This window comes from Oncorhynchus mykiss, chromosome 17 (genome assembly GCF_057628025.1).
Source record: "Oncorhynchus mykiss isolate SJ-2025 chromosome 17, ASM5762802v1, whole genome shotgun sequence".
In the NCBI taxonomy this organism is placed as follows: Eukaryota; Metazoa; Chordata; class Actinopteri; order Salmoniformes; family Salmonidae; genus Oncorhynchus; species Oncorhynchus mykiss.
The window spans coordinates 12550717-12576879 of NC_143038.1; the positions used below are offsets into that span (position 1 = coordinate 12550717).

General features: G+C 42.7%; 1 protein-coding gene across 3 annotated transcripts in view; it reads left to right on the forward strand.

Annotated features, from left to right (window-relative positions):
- LOC110493701 (protein kinase C alpha type) overlaps positions 1 to 26163 on the forward strand; it is a 221728-nt gene that overhangs the window by 166385 nt on the left and 29180 nt on the right. The window contains exons 8-14 of one of the 3 annotated variants that reach the window (XM_036949696.2): positions 29 to 122; positions 5449 to 5475; positions 6806 to 6949; positions 7508 to 7681; positions 11970 to 12061; positions 13048 to 13110; positions 13319 to 13457. In XM_036949696.2, the coding sequence (XP_036805591.1) occupies positions 29 to 122; positions 5449 to 5475; positions 6806 to 6949; positions 7508 to 7681; positions 11970 to 12061; positions 13048 to 13110; positions 13319 to 13457 (733 nt within the window). Of the gene's footprint in view, positions 1 to 28; positions 123 to 3192; positions 3223 to 5448; positions 5476 to 6805; positions 6950 to 7507; positions 7682 to 11969; positions 12062 to 13047; positions 13111 to 13318; positions 13458 to 26163 lie in introns of all 3 variants that reach the window. The other 2 variants (XM_090204820.1, XM_036949697.2) reach the window with 2 other exon arrangements.

Here is a 26163-nt window from a genome sequence, read left to right on the forward strand (position 1 = left end):
AAATACAAATGATTTCTCTCTCTCTCAGGTACAAGATGTTGAACCAAGAGGAGGGCGAGTACTACAACGTGCCCATCTCAGAGGAGGATGACGGAAACGAGGAGCTCCGACAGAAGTTTGAGGTGAGGCCTCAGAGACAGGACTGGGGAACATATTAACCCTAATGTCTTTTAGTTATTGTAGCCCATCCTGCTTTCATCCAACATTCTGGGATTTTATTACATATTTGCCTGGTAGTTTGTATGAATGACTTCCGTTTCATCCTAGTGTTTCATGCAGTAACAGTTGTGGTTTTTTTTTCATGTTTATTATATCTACATGTGACCATGACTAAGTGAATTAATCATATTAAGTCCCTGAGCTTCTTCCAAAGCCACTCCACAACCACATTAAACTGGCATAATTGAATTTGGCCCTTCTCCATGACAAATATATTTGCATTTCAAAATGGCCACCATCCCCCTCCAGACCGTAAGCATTGTGTGTTCTGGAGCATCTGGACATAAAAGGGTCATGGATTCTCTATGGAAACAGGGCTGTTAATTAAAACTCTGTTGCGCTTCTCGTCTGCCTTAGGCACCCAATGAGAGGCTGCCTCGTTAATTACTCTGGGTGGCTCACAGGTGGGGTGGTCTATTTCTCTTCCTCCAATACACTAGTTTATCCAGCTTTGTAGATACAGGCTTATAGAATATGGTAGGACTTGACCTTTGACCGCTGTTTTAGAATCAGTGGTAACTCAGACTGGTGTCACTGTAAAGCTGTCAGTTCATCAGCACGAACATGGATTTGGGCTGGAAGGGTTAGTCCGTCACTCCTGAGAATATCAGTTTGAGATTTATATTTGAATTCTATTCCAAAAGCTCCGTAATTGATTGAGTGATGTGGATAGAAAGATATCCACCACTTGTCTTACGGGCAGTAGATCAGGGATGTCACTCATTTTGCCCCTGGGGCCGCATTCAGTCTTTAACGTGGTCCCGAAGGCCACAGTGATTTAAAAATATATATACATTTCCTTGCCGTAAAAATTTGCATGAAATAATTCTCTATCGTTTTTGGAATTTTCAATGCTCCCTGACTGACTAGTGATTATTAGCAAGCTGGACAGTCAAGAAACTGTTTGAATGTAGGTCCATTATTATTTCTAAACCGTTTCAATTTGGGTTTATATTGAGAACGTTTAAATAAAAATGTTTTTACTCAAACCACCTCTACATTAGATGTTCATTCTAGAACTGTTAGAGAGGTTAGTGGAGTGGAGTGGTTAGAATGGAGCCGTTAGAGGGGAGGGATGAAGGGGGTAGAGTGGAGGGATGAAGGGGGTAGAGTGGAGGGATGAAGGGGGTAGAGTGGAGTGGTGAAGGGGGTAGAGTGAAGGGGTAGTGTGGAGGGGGTGAAGGGGGTAGTGTGGAGGGGGTGAAGGGGGTAGAGTGGAGGGGGTAGAGTGGAGGGGTTAGAGTGGCGGGATGGAGGGGTTAGAGTGGAGGGATGGAGGGGTTAGAGTGGAGGGAGTCATAGCAACGGCACCCTGCTGGTTTGCAGTCGTCATAGCAACTATCAGCTACCCTCACACACACACACACACACATAGATAGGTAGATGCACTCACACACATCCAAACACACACCAATGACCCCCATTGACACACACACACTCTTTAGGCAGACCCCACCCCCTTTCCCCTAATACACAAACACTCCCCCAGGCAGACAACACATCTCCCTCCACTCCTGTACTCAGTGATACGGGACCTGTCAGGTTCTCTCTCTCGCTATCTCTCTCACACAAACACACACTCTCTCTATCTCTCTTTCTCTCGCTCTCTCCATCTGTCTCTCTCCCTCTCTCTATTTGACCCCCACCTGTTATACACGTCCCACGTCATCCACAGCACAACAGACAGAGCAGGATCTCCTATTGATAACACAGACAACTGTCCTCTACCCTCACAATACAGACAGCTAGTCATTATTCTAGTTGGAGATTGTTTGAGACCCTGTGGAGAGTTGTTGCACATACATTATAATAGGACTTTATAGGCCGTTTTTGAGTTCAATGTTTATTTTTTATTTGCATTTGGTTGAGTTGTCAGCTAACGTGAATTAAACGTGAAATCAACTAAAATTGTTACCCTGTTATTGGATTTTCGTTTAAATTGGGTGGGAAAAAATATACGAAATTCCCGAGTTGATGACTTTTTGCACTTATGATACACACACACGCTCACACACATAAGCTTCTAACTTTTGTCAAAAACAAGCAGTGTCTGTTGTGAACACTTCTAAGTTGATAAAGGGAGAAGGGAAGACTTATATACCTGTTTGTGTGTCCTTAATCTACACAGCCATTTTGATGTCTTAAAGAGAGCCAAATACAGTGGTTAGGTCCCAAATGGCACCCTATTCCCGACATAGTGCACTACTTTTGACCAGAGCACATTTAACAGAGCCCTATTGGCCCTGGTCAAAAGTAGTGCACTAGATAGGGAATAGGATGCCATTTTTTGGACGCTAACTGAATTGCAGCACGTCTCTTATTCAAGTACTCTTTGGTTTGTGTTTTTTTCCCCCTCATTTATTTCAAATGAACAACCCTTTGGTATTCCGACGTGCTGTGTGTGCTTGGATTGCCATGGGTTACCAGGCTAGACATATGAAGCAATGTGAGCTAGAGAGTGTGAGGGCTCAAGAAGTTCCTGTCAATAGGACTTAATTGTAATCCTGTCTAGTTGGTCTATTTCTGTGGCCCACTGACAAGATATCTTAAGGTTGGTATGTCTGGCATTAGGCAATATTTATTCCATGTCTTTCACAAATGTAGGTGCATTGTAAAAGATCATTCTTGCTTTGGCTCGTATGTACGAGAGGTCAGGAGTTAATGGGCTGAGGTCACTTCCTGTTGTTATATACAGTAGCTACTGTGTCTGTCTGTCCAAGAAAATAGCTCTCCCTCTTTCTCTTTCTGTCTGTCTCTTCCTCCCTTTTCCTGTTTCTCCCTATCTCTCTTCCCCTGTCTCCCCCCTCACTGTCTCCCTGCCCTTCTCTCTCTTCCTTTTTCTCCCTCTCCGTAACTCTCCCTCCTCTCATCTGTGCTCTGTGAGACCTCGAGATGCCCACCCTTTGTCTTGTCAAATCTAATGCCTGAGTTTCTCTCCTCCCTATTCCCCCCGTCTCTCTCCCTCTCTTCCAGGATTGCCAAATTAACTATCACTTCCTAAAGGTATCCTCTCCTCTCCTCTGCTCCTCTCCTCGCTCTCCTCCTCCCTTCCGCTGTCTCCTTTCCTCGCCTCTGTTCCTCTTTTGTCTTCCTCTTTTTATCTACCTCCTTTGTGTCCAATCACTCGCTTTCTCACTCTCTTCCGCTCTGATCATTTGTACGTGGTTTAAGGCTACTGCAAATAGATCCAGTTTACTAACAATTTGTTCTCAGTGTGGGGTTGGAATTAGCGCAAGAACAAGAGCCATCAGATAGCAGGAATTGCTCTCATAAATCATTGTGTGGAGCTGTAAATAGCCTTGTATTTTGTTGAGAAAACCAAGTGTAAAGCTATCAAGCTGGAAGGGAAATGTGCCTGAATTTCTTTATATAAATATTATCCACTACAAAGATGGTGTTTATGGAACTATATGCGTGCAGGTAGGCTACTTCCACAATAAAATAGGATAGCATGCCAATGCAAGATGCTGAAAATAAGTGTCCTACAGGGCTACAGCCTCATTATATCATCCAATAGGAAAACATGCAATAACCTCTGTAGACCCCAAGGACAGAAGTGTGTGTCGATAGATACATGTTTCAGTGCCTGTTCATTACAGGGACATTGCAGCCAACCCACCTCCCACATACACGACACACTCTGTTATTATTCTTCTTGCTCCCTCCCCCTCTTTATTTTCTCGTCTACCAGGACACTCTTCTTTATTATTCATTTTTTGGTCATTTAGCAGGCGCTCTTATCCAGAGATACTTACAGTAGTGAATTCATACATTTTCATACTTTTTTTCCCCCTTTCTGGTCCCCCGCGGGAATCGAATCCACAACCCTGGCGTTGCAAACGCCATGCTCTACCAACTGAGCCACATGGGACCTATTCCTTCCTCAACTGGGTAGGGGGTGTCCATGGATACTGTAGTCAAAAAAGGGGGGTGGGACTCCTCATTGGGTTATAACTGGTTGGAAGGAGATTGTTAGTAAATGTTTCCCGTCCATGTCTGTCTGGCTACATTATAACTTTTGTCGTTCAGTCTGTCTGGCTACATTATAACGTTTGTCGTTCAGTCTGTCTGTGTATGTTGTCTGGTTGTCGTTCAGTCTGTCTGTGTATGTTGTCTGGTTGTCTGAGCATGCTCTGTCTGTCTATGATGTCTGTCTGTGTCTGTCATCAAACTTTTCATCACTATCTGGTCATATTTTCATCTTCCTACTTTGTGGCCTATAGGTTATTTTTGGATGCTTGGTCTGTACAGGGGTGGAAGTTAAGCTGTGTGCCTACAGCAATGAGAGGTCAAAACAAAGATGGACAGCACAGTTAGTTAGGCCCGTCTCCATTTGTTCAGTGTTGATTTTATAGGGCCATAACGTGGCTTTTACTATATCTTTATAGACACAAGCATTTCGTTGAACCCGCTAACACAGCTTCTAAACTGTGTACGGGACCAATAAACTTGATTTGATAAGTTGAATTCGATCACGTTGCTCATCGCAGATCCACAAGAGGGCAGTATCATGCCAGGTTTTAAAATGCATTGCATGTAGGTGCAGTGAATCGAATACAGCACAATTTACAGTGCATTCAGAAGATATTCAGACCCCTTCCCTTCCACATTTTATTACGTTACGGTCTTATTTTCCTTATCAATCTACATACAGTACCCCATAATGAAACGTAATAAGAAAGCTATAGTTGGCGTTGTCCCTCAAGTTGTCTCCACCAGTTACCACTAGATGCCACCATAGCACTTCATTGTAAAACCAGTATGAGCGACTGTGCTCCTGAAATAAATGTGTCTGTGTTGTCTATGCGTTAGTGTTATGAGAGACTGTGCTCCTGGGATAAAATGTGTCTGTGTTGTCATAGTGATCTGAGTGACTGTGCTCCTGGGATAAAATGTGTCTGTTGTCATAGTGATATGAGTGACTGTGATCCTGGGATAAAATGTGTCTGTTTTCATAGTGATATGAGTGGCTGTGATCCTGGGATAAAATGTGTCTGTTGTCATAGTGATATGAGCGACTGTGCTCCTGAGATGAAATGTGTCTGTGTTGTCATAGTGTTATGAGCGACTGTGCTGCTGAGATAAAATATCTGTGTTGTCAATGCGTTAGTGTTACGAGTGACTGTGCTCCTGACATAAAACATGTCTGTATGGTAGTGCTTCTGAAAGTATGGCTGTGTCTCAGCTGTCAGCCGTTCTCCATTCACCTCTCCACTGCTATGGTTGCAGGCAAAGGACAAAGCCAACCAAGTTCAGGTGCGTCTGAGAGGAAGTAAGGCGGCTTTTGCGAGTCTCTTCTCCTCGTTGGCTTCGCTTATAGGTGTGCTGTGGTCTGCATAGCCCAATCGTGTGCTGCCTATACCTTACAAGCTATTTCTAGGCCCGCCCACTAAACAACCCCTAGCCACTGTAGCATAGACACCTGTCTGAATATGCCATCAGTGGAACGGTGTAAGCAATATAGCAAAGTCTTCACCTAGCCTATCAGAGGGCAGGGTGGAGCTATAACCTTTTGCATATGCCTATCAAATCCTGTCAGATCTACATGAAGAGAAGAAGGCGAGGGGCTAGTATTTATCTGGACTTGTATGCAGACGCATACATTAACCAAACTAAAGCCGCCTGACCAGTTTCTTACACCTCGCCTAGCCATGAACAACCAAGGGGAAACAGCAGTAGATTGACACGGAGAACCTCACACACGTGAAGTGTCAATTTATTGGACAGATTCCAATGGGATCAAATGTCTTTGGTTCAGTTTATTTGGATTGTCGTATGTTCTACACAAATGGGCTGCTTTATTGTTGTGTGTAGTTTGTAATGTGCGTGGCTGCCAGCCTGTCCAGTGTACTAGACAGACAAGATGAGCTGTAGTGTGGACCAGGTTTAACATGACTGTGCCAGCTGCTCGATTAGGCCCAGGCTCTTGAGTGTGTGTGTGTGTGTGTGTGTGTGTGTGTGCAAAAGAGAGATTTGACACCTGTGAGTAAGGGTGAAGAATGAGGATGACACCCAGGTCGTTGTGACACTGTCACATGTTCCCACTGCCTGGAAAACAGAAGGAATATGCCTCCGGAGAAAATGGAGGTCGCAAGAGGGTGTGAAAATGGGTGTAGTGCATGTGTGTGTTCGAGGCCAGGAGAGTTTACCGTCTTGCTCTGATTCTAAACCAAGCATGACTTGACGAGCTTTGAAGCTTTGTAAGAGCATGTGGTGGACATACTGATGGAATGGCACATTGACCCATGACAATGCATTATCACGGAGGGGTTTGACAGTAATTCATTCAAATGTCTTCAAATGAATTTCAACGTTTTGACCGAAGGGTTTCTTGTAACTCCACAAAAATGAGTTATTTTACCGTAATAGGTTAGCATTATGACAAAGTCAGGAGTATTCAACGTCTGTACTGTCATTCCATATTTACTGTTTTATACCTTCTGTCTGTGTTCCATCTCCTCCAAAATGAATATATATTTTTTTAAATAATTTTTGAATTGCGTTACATAAGGCCGCACAGCAGTGTGTGTGGGTGCGTCGTGTGTGTGTGTGTCTCACGCCGTTCCCCTCTCCTCACCGAACATAGAAAGCTAAGCTGGGCCCTGGTACTAAGAAGGTGATCGCTCCATCAGATGACAGCAGGTCCAATCTGCCCTCTAACAACCTGGACTCTGTCAAACTCACCGACTTCAACTTCCTGGCCGTGCTGGGGAAAGGCAGCTTCGGCAAGGTGAGCCCAGGACTTGTTTTATTAAGGAGGTGAAGTGGTAGTTTCCCGGACACAGATTAAGCCTGGTCCTGGACAGAAAAGCACTTTCATTGAAGATTCTCCATTGATCTTGCTTTTTAGTGTCCATCTGGCTTGTTCTGTGTTTGGGAAGCCGCCCCACGATGATTTGTCACAAGTTATTGTTATTGGCTTCTAAAATCAGCTTACCCAACTTGTCATGTTGAATGTCCTGTGTACCACGGGGATGTTCTCTATCGGACAAATCTGAAATTGAGTAAGATCTATGTTGGTGTACGTGAGCAAAATCCAGGACTTGGCCACATCCATAATTGGCACAAAACAGAGTCGTAATAATGAATGAGTGCAATGTTTCGGTTTAGACAGTCCGTATCTCGATGTAGCACACCGTGAATAAATGAGTATGTCCACGCGTCAGTTGAGTAATAAGCATACAGTAACAACAAAACAGTTGCGTTAATAACATTACTATCCGCGTTAAGCCGCCCTATTTAGAAGCCTTCTTTCTCACCTTTGACCTCTCGTGTACCTGTGTCGTAGGTGATTCTGGCAGAGATGAAGCCCACAGAGGAGTTGTACGCCATCAAGATCCTGAAGAAGGACGTGGTGATCCAAGATGATGATGTGGAGTGTACCATGATAGAGAAGAGAGTCCTGGCCCAGCAGGACAAACCACCCTTCCTCACCTCACTCCACTCCTGCTTCCAGACCGTGGTATGGAGACGACGGACACATGCATGCACAAGGGGATAAACACGCACACGTACACACACGTACACACACGTGGGCCTATGGGCATGCACAAACACACAATTACTTGCTTTTTGCTGTCCATTGGTGATGCTGATGACGTTGCTCCCAATTCTCATAAGTGTGGTTATTGTGATGGGGTAGGGTTTGTGCCATTACATGTGTCTGTGCAGGCCACACACACAGACATTTGCCAACACACACACACACACACACACACACACACTATATACATATTATTTTTTATCTTACTCGTCAAGCTCCTCTGACACACACACATACACCACACATGTATATACCCACACACACACACACATACACCACACATGTATATACCCACACACACACATACACCACACATGTATATACCCCCCCACACACACACACACATACACCACACATGTATATACCCACACACACACACACACATACACCACACATGTATATACCCACACACACACACACACACACCACACATGTATATACGCACACATACACCACACATGTATATACCCACACACACACACACCACACGTGTATATACGCACACATACACCACACATGTATATACACATACACACACACACACACACACACATACACCACACACATACACCACACATGTACAGTGCCTTGCGAAAGTATTCGGCCCCCTTGAACTTTGCGACCTTTTGCCACATTTCAGGCTTCAAACATAAAGATATAAAACTGTATTTTTTTGTGAAGAATCAACAACAAGTAGGACACAATCATGAAGTGGAACGACATTTATTGGATATTTCAAACTTTTTTAACAAATCAAAAACTGAAAAATTGGGCGTGCAAAATTATTCAGCCCCTTTACTTTCAGTGCAGCAAACTCTCTCCAGAAGTTCAGTGAGGATCTCTGAATGATCCAATGTTGACCTAAATGACTAATGAGGATAAATACAATCCACCTGTGTGTAATCAAGTCTCCGTATAAATGCACCTGCACTGTGATAGTCTCAGAGGTCCGTCAAAAGCGCAGAGAGCATCATGAAGAAAAAGGAACACACCAGGCAGGTCCGAGATACTGTTGTGAAGCAGTTTAAAGCCGGATTTGTATACAAAAAGATTTCCCAATCTTTAAACATCCCAAGGAGCACTGTGCAAGCGATAATATTGAAATGGAAGGAGTATCAGACCACTGCAAATCTACCAAGACCTGGCCGTCCCTCTAAACTTTCAGCTCATACAAGGAGAAGACTGATCAGAGATGCAGCCAAGAGGCCCATGATCACTCTGGATGAACTGCAGAGATCTACAGCTGAGGTGGGAGACTCTGTCCATAGGACAACAATCAGTCGTATATTGCACAAATCTGGCCTTTATGGAAGAGTGGCAAGAAGAAAGCCATTTCTTAAAGATATCCATAAAAAGTGTTGTTTAAAGTTTGCCACAAGCCACCTGGGAGACACACCAAACATGTGGAAGAAGGTGCTCTGGTCAGATGAAACCAAAATTGAACTTTTTGGCAACAATGCAAAACGTTATGTTTGGCGTAAAAGCAACACAGCTGAACACACCATCCCCACTGTCAAACATGGTGGTGGCAGCATCATGGTTTGGGCCTGCTTTTCTTCAGCAGGGACAGGGAAGATGGTTAACATTGATGGGAAGATGGATGGAGCCAAATACAGGACCATTCTGGAAGAAAACCTGATGGAGTCTGCAAAAGACCTGAGACTGGGACGGAGATTTGTCTTCCAACAAGACAATGATCCAAAACATAAAGCAAAATCTACAATGGAATGGTTCAAAAATAAACATATCCAGGTGTTAGAATGGCCAAGTCAAAGTCCAGACCTGAATCCAATCGAGAATCTGTGGAAAGAACTGAAAACTGCTGTTCACAAATGCTCTCCATCCAACCTTACTGAGCTCGAGCTGTTTTGCAAGGAGGAATGGGAAAAAAAATTCAGTCTCTCGATGTGCAAAACTGATAGAGACATACCCCAAGCGACTTACAGCTGTAATCGCGGCAAAAGGTGGCGCTACAAAGTATTAACTTAAGGGGGCTGAATAATTTTGCACGCCCAATTTTTCAGTTTTTGATTTGTTAAAAAAGTTTGAAATATCCAATAAATGTCGTTCCACTTCATGATTGTGTCCCACTTGTTGTTGATTCTTCACAAAAAAATACAGTTTTATATCTTTATGTTTGAAGCCTGAAATGTGGCAAAAGGTCGCAAAGTTCAAGGGGGCCGAATACTTTCGCAAGGCACTGTATATACCCACACACACACACACACACACATACACCACACATGTATATATGCACACATACACCACACATGTATATACCCACACACACACCATACACGTGTGTGAAATACCCACACACACACCACACACGTGTGTGTATATACCCACACACACACCACACACGTGTATATACCCACACACACACCACACACATGTACAGTATATACCCACACACACACCACACACATGTACAGTATATACCCACACACACACCACACACATGTACAGTATATACCCACACACACACCACACACGTGTATATACCCACACACACACCACACACATGTACAGTATATACCCACACACACACCACACACGTGTATATACCCACACACACACCACACATGTGTATATACCTACACACACAAAGTTCAATGAAGTTTTTCTTTGTTTTAATCTGTCAGCTTTCTCAGCACTTCTCTCATTCCTCCTTAATCTTTAATCCCTCAATCTCTCTCGCGCAGGGACGACCGTACGGTGGCCAATACACATACACACACACATCCCCAAAGTGGAAATCAAACATTCGATGCATTTTTAAGTGAGGAGAAGTCCAAATCCTCTTCACAATAAGATGCCACTAACACTTTGAGGGTAATTGTTTAAGGAAACCATTTGCCTTGTCTGACAGGTTATTTCAAGTTTATGTTATACCGTAAACCTTCTTATAATCTCACAGCGTGATTTAATTTCAAACTATTCTTCAACAATGAGGAGGCGATAATTTAACTAGGGTTTAGTAAGCTGAGGAATACGTAAATAGTCGCCTCTTCAGAACGCACAATGTTGAAGAAAAGTTTCAAATGAAATCACACTTCCAGATAATAATTAAGCAATAAGGCCTGAGGAGGTGTGGTATATTGCCAATATACCACGGCTAAGGGCTGTTCTTACGCACGACGCAATGCAGAGTGCCTGGATACATGTAATAGTGCCAGACATGCACACAAACATATACAGTTGGCATTGCTGTTATAATTTTAGTTGTCTTCTGTTGTCTTCTGTTTTTTTCTCTTTAGTTCATTTTCTTGGTTGTTGATGCATTTGGGGGTTCTTGGGGTTGGGGAATGGAATTAATTGTATTTTTTGTATTAATTAATTAATTATTTTTTCTTCTTGGGGAGGGACTGTCTGGGGGGGGGGGGGGATCAGCTGTTGAGGATCTGTGGGGGAGGGGGGGGGGGGATCTTGGAGGGTTCGGGTTCATGTCTTCTGTCAGGGCATTGACCCTGGATATGTGTGTCACTCTGAATGGGAGTCAGGTGGATGACTGGTGTGGTGTAGTTGTTGAGCGGCTTCACTGCAAGTATATTGTATGTTTCGGATATTCAATTAAAAAATAATAATAATAAAAAAAAATAAAAAGTGCCTGGATACAGCACTTAGCCATGCTATATTGGCCATATACCACAAAACCCCCAAGGTGCCTTATTGCTATTATAAACTGGTTACCAATGTAATTAGACCAGTAAATGGTCATATTTTGTCATACCCACAGTCTGATATATCACGTCTTTTAGCCAATCAGTATTCAGGGCTCGACCCACCCAGTGTATAGTGAGGTGTATGTTAAGTTTTGCACTTCAAAAATGTCGCTCTGTGACTAGCACAGGACAGACCGGTAAGAGGCTTCTTGAGGGATTTACTTCAGTTTGACTAGACATAATGGAGTCATACATGGGAAATATTTCTGAGGGGTATACTTTTTCCTCTCATGTTGTTGTTCTGCTTTCTATAGTACTTTCTATAGTACTTTCTATAGTACTACCGTATCCCCTATATGTGACTCAATACTACACAACAGCCTCACCACTGGGTCCTACAGTATAATGAAGAAAGCCTCTCTGTCTGTCTGACATGGCTGTTATCATGACACAGTATATGAGGGTAGAACAGATGCCAACATTATGAAAACCAATGTTATATGAAATTAAACAGCCCCGTCTCTGTCTCCCCCTCTGCCCAGGACCGGCTGTACTTTGTCATGGAGTATGTGAATGGGGGAGACCTCATGTACCACATCCAACAAGCGGGCAAGTTCAAAGAGCCACAGGCAGTGTAAGTTCCCCTTTCCCCTCGCTTTCACCTTTTATACTGAACAAAAATATAAACACAGCATGTAAAGTCTTGGTCCCATGTTTCTGCTCCCGAGTGGCACTGCGGTCTAAGGCACTGCATCTCAGTGCAAGAGGCGTCACTACAGTCCCTGGTTCGATTCCAGGCCGTATAACATCCGGCCGCGATTGGGAGTCCCATAGGTCGGCGCACAATGGGCCCAGTGTCGTCTGAGTTTGGCCAGGGGGAAGGCCGTTATTGTAAATAAGAATTTGTTCTTAACTGACTTGCCTAGTTAAATAGCTGAAATTAAAGATACCAGAGAATTTTGTCATTTGTCTACCATAAGCCGTCTCCAACGTCGTTTTAGAGAATTTGGCAGTACATCCAACCGGCCTCTCAACCGCAGACCACGTGTAACCACGGCAGCCAAGGACCTCCACAGCTGGCTTCTTCACCTGCGGGATCATCTGAGGAGGGGTGCCGAGGAGCATTCTGTCTGTAATAAAGCCCTAATTCCAGTTGGCTGGGCCTGGCTCCCAAGTGGGTGGGCCTATGTCCTCCAAGGCCCACCCATGGCTGCACCCCTGCCCGCACCCCTGCCCAGTCATGTGAAATCCATAGATTAGGGCCTAATGAATTTATTTAAATTGACTGATTTCCTTCTATGAACTGTAACTAAGTAAAATCTTTGAAATTGTTGCATGTTGCAATTATATTTTTGGTCAGGGGGAATACGAGTGTATGTATGTGTGTGTAAAAGATAAATAGAGGGCTTGGAAGAGAGAGGGGGAAGGGAGAAGAAGAGTAAAAACTAGACTGGGCACTGCAAAGTACAGAGGAGAAGGAGAAACGACAGCCTAGGTATAAGAATGAATAAATCTATCAGAATGTACCCAGTCTAGCTGAAGCACATTACAGTCGTTTACAATCCTTCCTGTTGAAATGAATGGCTTCAGGGCTGCCTAACATGGAGCATGTCATTGCAGGTTCTATGCAGCAGAGATCTCTGTTGGCCTGTTCTTCCTGCACAAGAAAGGAATCATTTACAGGTGGGTCTTCTTCCAATGTATACCAATTGAGGCACTTTATCCCATTCTAGGATCAATGTTTACCGTACACTGTGTATTGTCAAACCAATAATTCATCAATTTACTAATATAAATGTAAGGAAGTAACAGGAGTGGTATAGAAAAGGCCCTAAAATACAATGGTTGTCTTAATTTGGCCCTTGTCACATGATGCGGGTGTCTCCTGCAGGGATCTGAAGCTGGACAATGTGATGCTGGACTCGGAGGGCCACATTAAGATCGCTGATTTTGGCATGTGTAAAGAGAACATATACGAGGGAGTGACCACTCGCACCTTCTGTGGGACGCCCGACTACATCGCCCCAGAGGTAGGAACAGGGGGAGTGTGTGTGGGGGGAGGGAGTGGGGTGGTCATCTTTGTCATTGTCTGGCCTGCGCCCCCGTCTCCGTGTTAATCCAAATCCGAGTCGACAGCTCAGGATGCGCGCACACACACACACACTGTGTCTACTGAACATTTTGGGTTAGAAAGATTACCGTGTCTACTGAACATTTTGGGTTAGAAAGATTACCGTGTCTACTGAACATTTTGGGTTAGAAAGATTACCGTGTCTACTGAACATTTTGGGTTAGAAAGATTACCGTGTCTACTGAACATTTTGAGTAACAAAGATTTCTTGTCTCTGAACATTTTGGGTTAGAAAGATTACCGTGTCTACTGAACATTTTGGGTTAGAAAGATTACCGTGTCTACTGAACATTTTGAGTTAGAAAGATTTCTTGTCTCTGGACATTGTGGGTTAGAAAGATTACTGTGTCTACTGAACATTTTGGGTTAGAAAGATTACCGTGTCTACTGAACATTTTGGGTTAGAAAGATTACCGTGTCTACTGAACATTTTGAGTAAGAAAGATTTCTTGTCTCTGAACATTTTGGGTTAGAAAGATTACTGTGTCTACTGAACATTTTGAGTTAGAAAGATTTCTTGTCTCTGAACATTTTGGGTTAGAAAGATTACCGTGTCTACTGAACATTTTGAGTTAGAGAGCATTTTGCATAAGAATCTGCCCTTGATGCAACCAACCCAGTCAACCACAGCCCAGTGAGGGACATCATATTGATTTCCTCTAAAACGTCCTCGAAGAGGTTCATGGGTGCTGAGGCTGGGTGGACAAGCTGCGATGGTGAGGTGCACACACACACACACACACACACAGGGTGGTTGGGGCGGTGGTGAGCCCCTCTGCAAATGCACCGTCCAGCTCTCGCATCAGGGAATCCAGTCAGGCCCTCATAACTCCACACGTTCTCTCTCTCTTTGACTTTGACAGACTTGAGAGAGTAGAGGTTGATACGATGTTATTCGCTCCAATGAAGGGTTGGAAATGGACATTTACCAAAAAGTCAGATTTCTTAATTGAAGTGAAATTGACCTCAACCTGATAATACGAGAATTTTTGCTTCCCCTATATGTGAGTTTCATTCATTTTGTCTTGCTGTTTTTGCGATGTGGAAGTTTGCTATCCTCTGTGTTTGTCGGTGTGTGTGTTCATGCACTTTAGTGTGTGAGAGTGTGCGAGTGTCCGTTTATCTACACGCACCAGTGTGTGTGTCCATGTACAGTGGCTTGTGAAAGGATTCACCCCCTTGGCATTTTTTCTATTTTGTTGCCTTATAACCTGGTACCTGGGGGGGGTTGTATCATTTGATTTACACAACATTCCTACCACTTTAAAGATGCAAAATATGTTTTATTGTGAAACAAACAAGAATAAGACACAAAAAACAGAACTTGAGCGTGCATAACTATTCACCCCCCCCAAAAGCAATACTTTCTAGGGCCACCTTTTGCAGCAATTACAGCTGCAAGTCTCTTGGCACTTCTAGCCACTGGGATTTTTGCCCATTCTTCAAGGAAAAACTGCTCCAGCTCCTTCAAGTTGGATGGGTTCCACTGGTGTACAGCAATCTTTAAGTCATACCACAGATTCTCAATTGGATTGAGTTCTGGGCTTTGACTAGGCCATTCCAAGACATTTAAATGTTTCCTCTTAAACCACTCAAGTGTTGCTTTAGCAGTATGTTTAAGGTCATTGTCCTGCTGGAAGGTGAACCTTCGTCCCAGTCTCAAATCTCTGGAGGACTGAAAAATGTCCCTATATTTAGCGCCATCCATCATTCCTTCAATTCTGACCAGTTTCTCAGTCCCTGCCGATGGAAAACATCCCCACAGCATGATGCTGCCACCACCATGCTTCACTGTGGAGATGTTCTCAGGGTGATGAGGGGTGTTGGGTTTGCGCCAGACATAGTGTTTTCCTTGATGGCCAAAATGCTCAATTTTAGTCTCATCTGACCAGAGTACCTTCTTCCATATGTTTGGGGAATCTCCCACATGCCTTTTTGCGAACACCAAATGTGTTTGCTTATTTTTTTCTTTAAGCAATGGCTTTTTTCTGCCCACTCTTCCGTAAAGCCCAGCTCTGTGGAGTGTATGGCTTAAAGTGGTCCTATGGACAGATAATCCAATCTCCGCTGTGGAGCTTTGCAGCTCCTTCAGGGTTATCTTTGGTCTCTTTGTTGCCTCTCTGATTAATGCCCTCCTTTCCTGGTCTGTGAGATTTGGTAGGCGGCCCTCTCTTGGCAGGTTTGTTGTGGTGCCATATTCTTTCCATTATTTAATAATGGATTTAATGGTGCTCAGTGGGATGTTCAAAGTTTCATATTTTTTTATAACCCAACCCTGATCTGTATTACTTGTGTCATGCACAAAGTAGATGTCCTAACTGACTTGCCAAAACTATAGTTTGTTAACAAGAAATTTGTGGAGTGGTTAAAAAAACGAGTTTTAATGACTTCAACCTAAGTGTATTTAAACTTCCGACTTCAACTGTATACTGAGATCATGTGACACTTAGATTGAACACAGGTGGACTTTATTTAACTAATTATGTGACTTCTGAAGGTAATTGATTGCACCAGATCTTATTTAGGGGCTTCATAGCAAAGGGGGTAAAGACAAATGCACGCACCACTTTTCCGTTTTTTTTATTTTTAACAAAAAAAAAAATTCAATCCACTTCACCAATCTGGACTATTTTGTTTATGTCCACTACATGAAATCCAAATAAAAATAATTGTAAATTACAGGTTGTAATGGAACAAAATAGGAACAACGCCAAGGGGGATGAGTACTTTTGCAAGGCACTGTATCTACACGCACCAGTGTGTGTCTCCATGTCCGTGTATCTACACGCACGAGTGTGTGTCTCCATGTCCGTGTATCTACACGCACCAGTGTGTGTCTCCATGTCCGTGTATCTACACGCACCAGTGTGTGTCTCCATGTCCGTGTATCTACACGCACCAGTGTGTGTCTCCGTGCATCTACACGCACCAGTGTGTGTCCCTGTGCATATCTGTATGGGAGTACTCTTCCGTGTACTGTAGGTGTGTGTGTGTCTCTTAGTTGCCAGGACCCCCATGTGGAAAAACAGCTCACACGGTCCCTGAGCACCTCTCTCTCTTTTCGCCTGTCACACCGCATTACGCCGCACACACACACACACTGCATTGCTCTACTTCTCTCTCTCTTTCCACTCTTTACCTCTCACCCTGACCTACATAGGCACCCATGGGAAGGCTCTGTGTGCATCCCAAACGGCACCCTGTTTCCTCTATAGCCCTATGGGCCTTGGTCAAAAGCAGTGCACTATAAAGGGAATAGGGTGTCATCTGGGATGCAGCCTCTATCAATCTGAGAGGAATACGTTGGTCACTGTATGCTAATGAGAATTTACACACTGCGTTACCAGAGTAACAAGCCTGTGAGATAGAGAGTGGGAGATGGAGGGGAGGAGAAATAGAGAGGCAGAGAGAGACTGGGAGAGAGGGCGACTGGGAGAGAGGGCGACTGGGAGAGGGAGAGCGACTGGGAGAGGGAGAGCGACTGGGAGAGGGAGCGAGAGAAGCTGCTTTAGCGCTATCTTTGGATTGTCCTCTGGCTCCTTGTTTTGGCTTCAACAACTTACTCCCTATTTTTAGGTTTTGTGCAATTAGTGGTTGCGGTGACAGATGTTTTCAGATCAGAGCAATTCGTTTCTGTGTTCAATCCTCTGTGTTGACAGAGGAAGAAGTTGTGAGAGGAGAGAGCGAGAAACTGCCCAAGTACATTTTTGCACTTTGTCAGTGTGCACTAAACTCAGCCTGACCTCCCATTTTGCCTCGCTCCCCAAAGCCTTTAGCGATAGCAGCTAACATTAGGCAAGACGGCGACCCTTCAACTGCTCTGCCATGCACTGAGTAGCAGTTGCCCTACAGATCTAGCTTATCTTGCCCATAACCTAACCCCAACCATTAGAGGCAAGTTGACGAGGGTGTAACTCAATATACTTTACAGGTGCAAGAAAATGCTTTATTCTCTTGTAAGATGGCTTAATGTCCAGTACTCACCGTGATACATGCCACTTAAACGAATCCAGTGGCACTGAGGTGGGCCGACCTCACTTCAACCTGCTGTAATGTTGTTTCTGAGATCAGGCTGAGGTTGTGTTCTGTAGTGTTTAGTAGTTATCTTGTGTCCGTAGTTTCTATGTGCACCGGGTTATATTAAGAGGTGGTAGTAGTGGTGGAAGCCTTGAGTAGCTATGAGTGATCCAGAACTGTCACATAGCATTAGGCCTGCCGGGAGACATCCACCGCAGCTCAGATGGACACAACAGCACGCACACTCGTGCACACAGTATGTTACATTGAGTGATCTGGCCATAGGCCTCTATGGAGTGTGGGAAATGAAAGAAAACAACATGAGAAAGTGGAGCGACGGGTCATCAGAGTGTGTGTCCCTATCACATTCATTATGATGCCAAACCAGAGAAGAGACTGACTGGGACACACACACGTGCAATCATTCATGTACACAGATACAAACTGCATTCACACAAACACACTCAGTCAGTCTCACAGACAGACAGACAGAGACCGACACACACACACACACTTAACTCAAATTAGTATTCTCACAGAAAACACTACACACACTTCGCCACGCAGTGCTGTGCATGGAGTTGAAGGGCACCATTTGCCCTGTGTCATTGTGACAGGCGACAGGCAAGGACAGCGGTGTCACGTTGGTGCTCGCTGCAGTATGGCCTGAAGCAAATCTAAATACCTCTCTCTGCGTCGCTCTCGCTATATATTCAGTGCCTTGCGAAAGTATTCGGCCCCCTTGAACTTTGCGACCCTTTGCCACATTTCAGGCTTCAAACATAAAGATATAAAATTGTATTTTTTTGTGAAGAATCAACAACAAGTGGGACACAATCATGAAGTGGAACGACATTTATTGGATATTTCAAAATTTTTCCCATTCCTCCTTGCAAAACAGCTCGAGCTCAATGAGGTTGGATGGAGAGCATTTGTGAACAGCAGTTTTCAGTTCTTTCCACAGATTCTCGATTGGATTCAGGTCTGGACTTTGACTTGGCCATTCTAACACCTGGATATGTTTATTATTGAACCATTCCATTGTAGATTTTGCTTTATGTTTTGGATCATTGTCTTGTTGGAAGACAAATCTCCGTCCCAGTCTCAGGTCTTTTGCAGACTCCATCAGGTTTTCTTCCAGAATGGTCCTGTATTTGGCTCCATCCATCTTCCCATCAATTTTAACCATCTTCCCTGCTGAAGAAAAGCAGGCCCAAACCATGATGCTGCCACCACCATGTTTGACAGTGGGGATGGTGTGTTGCTTTTACGCCAAACATAACGTTTTGCATTGTTGCCAAAAAGTTCAATTTTGGTTTCATCTGACCAGAGCACCTTCTTCCACATGTTTGGTGTGTCTCCCAGGTGGCTTGTGGCAAACTTTAACCAACACTTTTTATGGATATCTTTAAGAAATGGCTTTCTTCTTGCCACTCTTCCATAAAGGCCAGATTTGTGCAATATACGACTGATTGTTGTCCTATGGACAGAGTCTCCCACCTCAGCTGTAGATCTCTGCAGTTCATCCAGAGTGATCATGGGCCTCTTGGCTGCATCTCTGATCAGTCTTCACCTTGTATGAGCTGAAAGTTTAGAGGGACGGCCAGGTCTTGGTAGATTTGCAGTGGTCTGATACTCCTTCCATTTCAATATTATCGCTTGCACAGTGCTCCTTGGGATGTTTAAAGCTTGGGAAAATTTGTTGTATCCAAATCCGGCTTTAAACTTCTTCACAACAGTATCTCGGACCTGCCTGGTGTGTTCCTTGTTCTTCATGATGCTCTCTGCGCTTTTAACGGACCTCTGAGACTGTCACAGTGCAGGTGCATTTATACGGAGACTTGATTACACACAGGTGGATTGTATTTATCATCATTAGTCATTTAGGTCAACATTGGATCATTCAGAGATCCTCACTGAACTTCTGGAGAGAGTTTGCTGCACTGAAAGTAAAGGGGCTGAATAATTTTGCACGCCCAATTTTTCAGTTTTTGATTTGTTAAAAAAGTTTGAAATATCCAATAAATGTCGTTCCACTTCATGATTGTGTCCCACTTGTTGTTGATTCTTCACAAAAAAATACAGTTTTATATCTTTATGTTTGAAGCCTGAAATGTGGCAAAAGGTCGCAAAGTTCAAGGGGGCAGAATACTTTCGCAAGGCACTGTATATTACTGTCATGATCGGATGATGCTGTGAGGATATCACATTCCTTGTTGAACTGCAATCCTTGGAGAACTTGCCAGAGCTCTGAGACGTGTGTGTGTTGAGGTAAGGTGATTATTTGTGTAATGCTAGTGAAGTGCTAGTTGCCATTGTGTGGAGATGTTACCTTCCTTAAAAGGTTGTTGGTTTGCGCCCAGGTCTGGAAGATGGACCAAATGCTACTTTATCTTAACCTTTCTGATCTCCCCATCCCGGATCCGGGATCGTGAATACAGACTCAAGCTCATTACCATAACGCAACGTTAACTATTCATGAAAATCGCAAATGAAATGAAATAAATATGCTAGCTCTCAAGCTTAGCCTTTTGTTAACAACACTGTCATCTCAGATTTTCAAAATATGCTTCTCAACCATTGCAAAACAAGCATTTGTGTAACAGTATTGATGGCTAACGTAGCATTTAGCATTAGCATTCAGCTGGCAACATTTACACAAAAAAACAGAAAAGCATTCAAATAAAATCATTTACCTTTGAAGAACTTCAGATGTTTTCAATGAGGAGACTCTCAGATAGCAAATGTTCAGTTTTTCCTGAAAGATTATTTGTTTAGGACAAATCGCTCCGTTTTCTGCGTCACGTTTAGCTATGAAAAAACCCCTGTATCCAGGATTGTGTAAATCTATCAGCAAGCTCATTAGCATAACACAACGTTAACTATTCATGAAAATCGCAAATGAAATGAAATAAATATGCCATCTCTCAAGCTTAGCCTTTTGTAAACAACAGTCATCTCAGATTTTCAAAATATGCTTCTCAACCATAGGAAAACAATAATTTGTGTAAAAGTAGCTAGCTAGCGTTAGCATTTAGCGTTAGCAATTAACGTTAGCATTAGCGTTAGCATCCAGCACGCAACATTAACAAAAACATAAAAGCCTTCAAATAAAATCATTTACCTTTGAAGAACTTCTGATGTTTTCAATGAGGATACTCTCAGTTAGACAGCAGATGCTCAGTTTTTCCAAAAAGATTCTTTGTGTATTAGAAATAGCTCCGTTTTATACATCACATTTGGCTACCAAAAAAAATCTGAAAATTCAGTCCTCAAAACACGAACTTTTTTCCAAATTAACTCCATAATATCGACTGAAAACACGGCAAACGTTGTTTAGAATCAATCATCAAGGTGTTTTTCACATATCTCTTCATTGATACATCGTTCTTGGACACATGGTTTCTCCCCTATATCAAATGGAAAAGTACTAGCAGCTGGCAATTGCGCACCGAATTCCACGCAGGACACCAGGCGGACACTTGGAAAATGTAGTCTCTTATGGTCAATCTTCCAATGATATGCCTACAAATACGTCACAATGCTGCTAAGACCTTGGGCGAACGACAGAAAGTGTAGGCTCATTCCTTGCGCAATCACAGCCATATAAGGAGACAATGGAAAACAGAGCTTCAGAAATTCTGCTAATTCCTGGTTGATGCATCATCTTGGTTTCGCCTGTAGAATGAGTTCTGGGGCACTTACAGACAAAATCTTTGCAGATTCTGAAACTTCAGAGTGTTTTCTTTCCAAAACTGTCAAGAATATGCATAGTCGAGCATCTTTTCGTGACAAAATATCGCGCTTAAAACGGGAACGTTTTTTATCCAAAAATGAAATAGCGCCCCTAGAGATCTAACAGGTTAAAGATAACACCGCTGAATACCTAACATGAGGTAAAGACAAAGGATTTTAAGTGTTCACATAAAATATATCATGTTACTCAACAGGTTTTGAATTTGAGTTTATTCCTGTTTTAATTGCAAACAGAATGGAAAGAAAAATAAAGAGTCGTAGCAACCTTTTTACAGTAACCTAGCATTGCCATAATTCCCATCAATGGACCTTTACGTCATAGAGTCCATAGGTATTTGAGTGAGTAAATAGCTAAGAGTTAGCTACTGAGTAAATAGCTAAGAGTTAGCTACTGAGTAAATAGCTAAGAGTTAGCTACTGAGTAAATAGCTAAGAGTTAGCTACTGAGTAAATGGCTAAGAGTTAGCGACTGAGTAAATGGCTAAGAGTTAGCTACTGAGTAAATGGCTAAGAGTTAGCTACTGAGTAAATGGCTAAGAGTTAGCTACTGAGTAAATGGCTAAGAGTTAGCTACTGAGTAAATGGCTAAGAGTTAGCTACTGAGTAAATGGCTAAGAGTTAGCTACTGAGTAAATGGCTAAGAGTTAGCTACTGAGTAAATGGCTAAGAGTTAGCTACTGAGTAAATGGCTAAGAGTTAGCTACTGAGTAAATGGCTAAGCGTTAGCTACTGAGTAAATAGCAGAATGCCATTGAAGGTACTGAAGTTGTAGCTGTTGTCATCATCGTAGATCTATGAGTACCGAGGGGCATGTAGACCTGGTCTCCTACCTCAAGCATCAACACAAGCCCATTAGATCCATTATCTGCAAGGTCACCAGATGCGTGATCTGCAGTGGCAGCAATACGTTCCCTGTTCTTACACAGGAAAACGTACCCAGGGTTGGCTCCAAATGCATTGCAATAGAAGGTGACGTGGTAGAGTCCTCTCATTGGTGCTGTGAAGATACCTAGGGCAAATGAGGAGCTTTTAGATATCACGTCTACATAAAACATTTACAGTATATTCAAGTATATTATGGTTTAGTGCATCACATTACCTGTGGTAGGTTTATAGAGGTTGCCAACGTTTGTGAATAACTTTTTGTAGACCAGGGTCGTTTCAGTGTTGAAAGGTCCTACAGTATGTTCCCAGCCTTGATTCCCAGTGCTGCAGAGAAGGCCACCATAGGTCTATCTATTTGACAGTTGACTTCCAATTAAGTTTTTCCTGACCGTGTGATCTGAGGGTCATGTGTTTTTTCCTAAATCTGCACTATTGGTGATTTTTAAATGCTTTTATTGGTGACTGTTTTGAGTAAGTCTGAATATATTGTCAAAGCTAGTGTAGGTATTCTCTAGTGGTTGAACCTTTGCAATGTTTATCTATGCATGACAAGTTTTACAATGCATAATGGCCGCATTATATATCAATTTGTGCACGAATGGAATGTTCCCTGGAGGACTTTGTTCCAATTCAACGTGGCTACCTTTCAATCATATTCAAGTGCTTAAGAAATGTCAACGGTTATGGATTGACGTGACCTGCTTCTATTACCGCTATTTCAGTTTGGGTAAATGTTTCACAAAGCTATTGTCTCTCTTCACAGTACCGTATGAGTCATGTGTTTGGGTTTCAAATACTTCATCTGTGCCTGGTTGAGCATTCCTTGCTTTAATAAACTAATAGAAACAGTCCCCAAATGGCACTCCAAGCAGACTTAAGCGAACGCTCAAAATATTATGAAATGTTTATTTAAGGATGTGATCCCAGGTCTGGTGTTTACCTCAAGGAGTATGTGAGCGCCTGTAAATCATTCTTTCAAGATAACCTTCTCATTCAGGTCATGTTTTTTTTCTCCCAATCCTTTAACCCATGATAAATACATTGAAGAAGGACACAAAGCTATAAGCAACAGCAAATATTTTGCCAGACCTCGAAAGTGCACTCTGCAGTACACCCGAGAATACGAATAAGAACATAATACACCTTAGAATAGGCTACATGTACAATGTGATAGTAACAATGAATCAGCATAAAATGTATAAAACAACATCACACGTCGCTGTTGGTTTGTGTACAGTAAAATCAGGATGGAAGCTGCCAGAGGCAGGGTTATTATGCCTGTCATTCTGTAAACACCACAGATGTACTAAACCGAGAGAGATATAGATTTTTTTAAATAAACAGTGTTAATCTTGTCCATTTATGGCACCAGGTGAAACCCCGAGGACAAACCACCCCCCCAAAAATTCAGCTTACCACTAGCTGTCAATCAGATGGTGTGGAACTTATCCCCACACAGAATATACTGGGCAAAGAGCAGAATGCCAGTGAAGGTGCTGAGGTTGCGGTCATTTTCTACCCAGATCCATGAGTTGGCTTCAAGGCACACCTAGACCTGATCTCCCTCCTCAAGCATCAGTACAGCCCCGTTAGATTCATTGTCTGAACCATCACTAGATGTTATGGGATCTGCCGTACCAACATGAACAGAAATGCTCCATATGTATGGCAATAGAAGGTGAAGTGGTGGAGTCCTCTCACTGGTGCCATACCTGTAGCGAAGGAGCTTAATAAATGGTTTATAAATATACCGATTTTGATCAATCATTACAATTATAAATAGTTTACTGATGGTATTGCTTAACAAAAGTGTTTTGTTTTGTTTTTATCAGCACAATGTAAATAGTGATATTACTAATGTAAGAAGAATCCGGACACACCAGATTTGGGGTCAATTCAGAATTTAGTTGTGAATTGCTCTTTCATTCAAATTAATTCACCATTTGAATTGGATATTTTAATCAAATGAAGTCAAATTAAATGCATTGCAGTTCAATTAAACTCAAATGGCTAATGTACTCTACACATCACTGTACACATTTACATGTTTTCATCAATTATAGATGGTTACCAGTTATATGTTACAGTAAATTAGGAATTAGCAAATCTATACAGTACATTGCCCAGGAAATATATGCATTCCCTGTTGCAATGGTAAAGGTATAGATCTACCAGGAAAAGAATAAGCTAAAACTTTCAAAAGTGAACTGTCACTTTAACCTTTTTCCGTAATGTTATTGTTTGTGCTTCACATTACCGGTTTGGGGGATTGTTGGCGATGACCTTCCCGTACACCAAAGTACTTTCAGTGTTGAACGGTCCTTTTGTTGCTTCCGGAACCATCCTCTTGTCAGTGCAGCTGAGAATGCCCGTCTTTCTGTGAAGACAACGATTACACATTCTTAGGTACATTATGATGAGGTCATAATGCATTACAAGATGCTTATAATGAATCATAAGTCATTGGGCCTGTCCGAATACCAATGCTAGTTTTATAGTATGTGAAACTTCAGAAATGTAAGATGATTTGAAATGCCATGGTGTCCTATTCAGCGTTTCATCTATTATGACTTGACAGCACACTTGAGGAAGAGGATAATCTTATCAGACCCACGTGTATTTGGCAATAGCCGATAATCAGAAGAGGGAACGTGCTGTTCCAAAATGAACAGTGGCGCGAACAGACGCGATTGTGCATTTAGATGGCGCCTTCTCAATATGGACGAGCCTAGTATGTTGTTGCTTACTGCATACATTTTTTACTGAACCGTATGTTCTAAATAGTATATAGATTGGTTCGTATATTTAGTACCCAGTGCCACATAATAATTTATTTATAAGACGTAATAATCATACATCCTTTTGAACAAGTAATAATATGTTAACTCTTTTCCTTGATTAATTTTCCTTAATTCATCAAGCTGGTTTCCTGTATTTCTCAGTCTGGTTCTCAGCTCCTCTTCCTGGACCCAACTGGTACTGTCTGGCCTCCATAGTTTCCATTTTGTCTTGGTTTGGGTCAGCTCAACTATCTGCTCGACCAGCATCTCTTTCAGCATAGTGTGGAAGGCAGGTGGTGTGATATCTTTGTCTCGCTGTTGCTTATTGACAACCACTCCACCTTCATGTCCACTGTCTGACTGACACAGTGCCCCAGACAGGCAGTAGCACAACCATGTCAGCTGCAGAACTATAATGGTCTTCATTCTCAATATGGACTATTGAGTCGTTTTGTCTCCTGTGTAATTTCTGATCCCTGGCCCAGGGGTTTGTAAGCATGTATCCATCTGAAACGTTACCTAAGATAGACCTGTTGTTGATGTACACTACTGGTCAAAAGTTTGGACACACCTACTCATTCAAGGGTTTTTCTTTATTTTTACCATGTTCTACATTGTAGAATAATATTGAAGACATCAAAACTATGAAATAACACATATGGAATCGTATAGTAACCAAAAAAGTGTTAAACAAATCAAAATATATTTTATATTTTAAGATTCTTCAAAAAGCCACCCTTTGCCTTGATGACAGCTGTCCACACTCTTGGCATTCTCTCAACCATAAAAACCCTTGAATGATTAGGTGTCGTAGAACTTTTGACCGGTAGTGTAGCTCATGGAGATGGAATCAATTTTGACCTGTTCAGTTTAGTTTGAGACTGAGTATGGCCTGGTAAGCCAAAAAGACAGGACGACAAACAGAAAACAATCCCAATATTGTATTTACTGTTAGGGAAACAGGTTGAAGTCTTGCTTGTGTGCTCACGTATGTGTAAGAGAGGGATGACTGTTTGAGTTTTTGCGATTGCCAGCCAGTTTAGGAGTATGTGCGTATGTGTGTGCATTGATTTTGTTTGTGTGTCCAGCTCTCTAAAGCCCGAAGGTAAGTGGCTTGCGTGCCATGACGGCACAGTGCAGAGCCAGAGGTGCCTTTCAGGGCTCTCA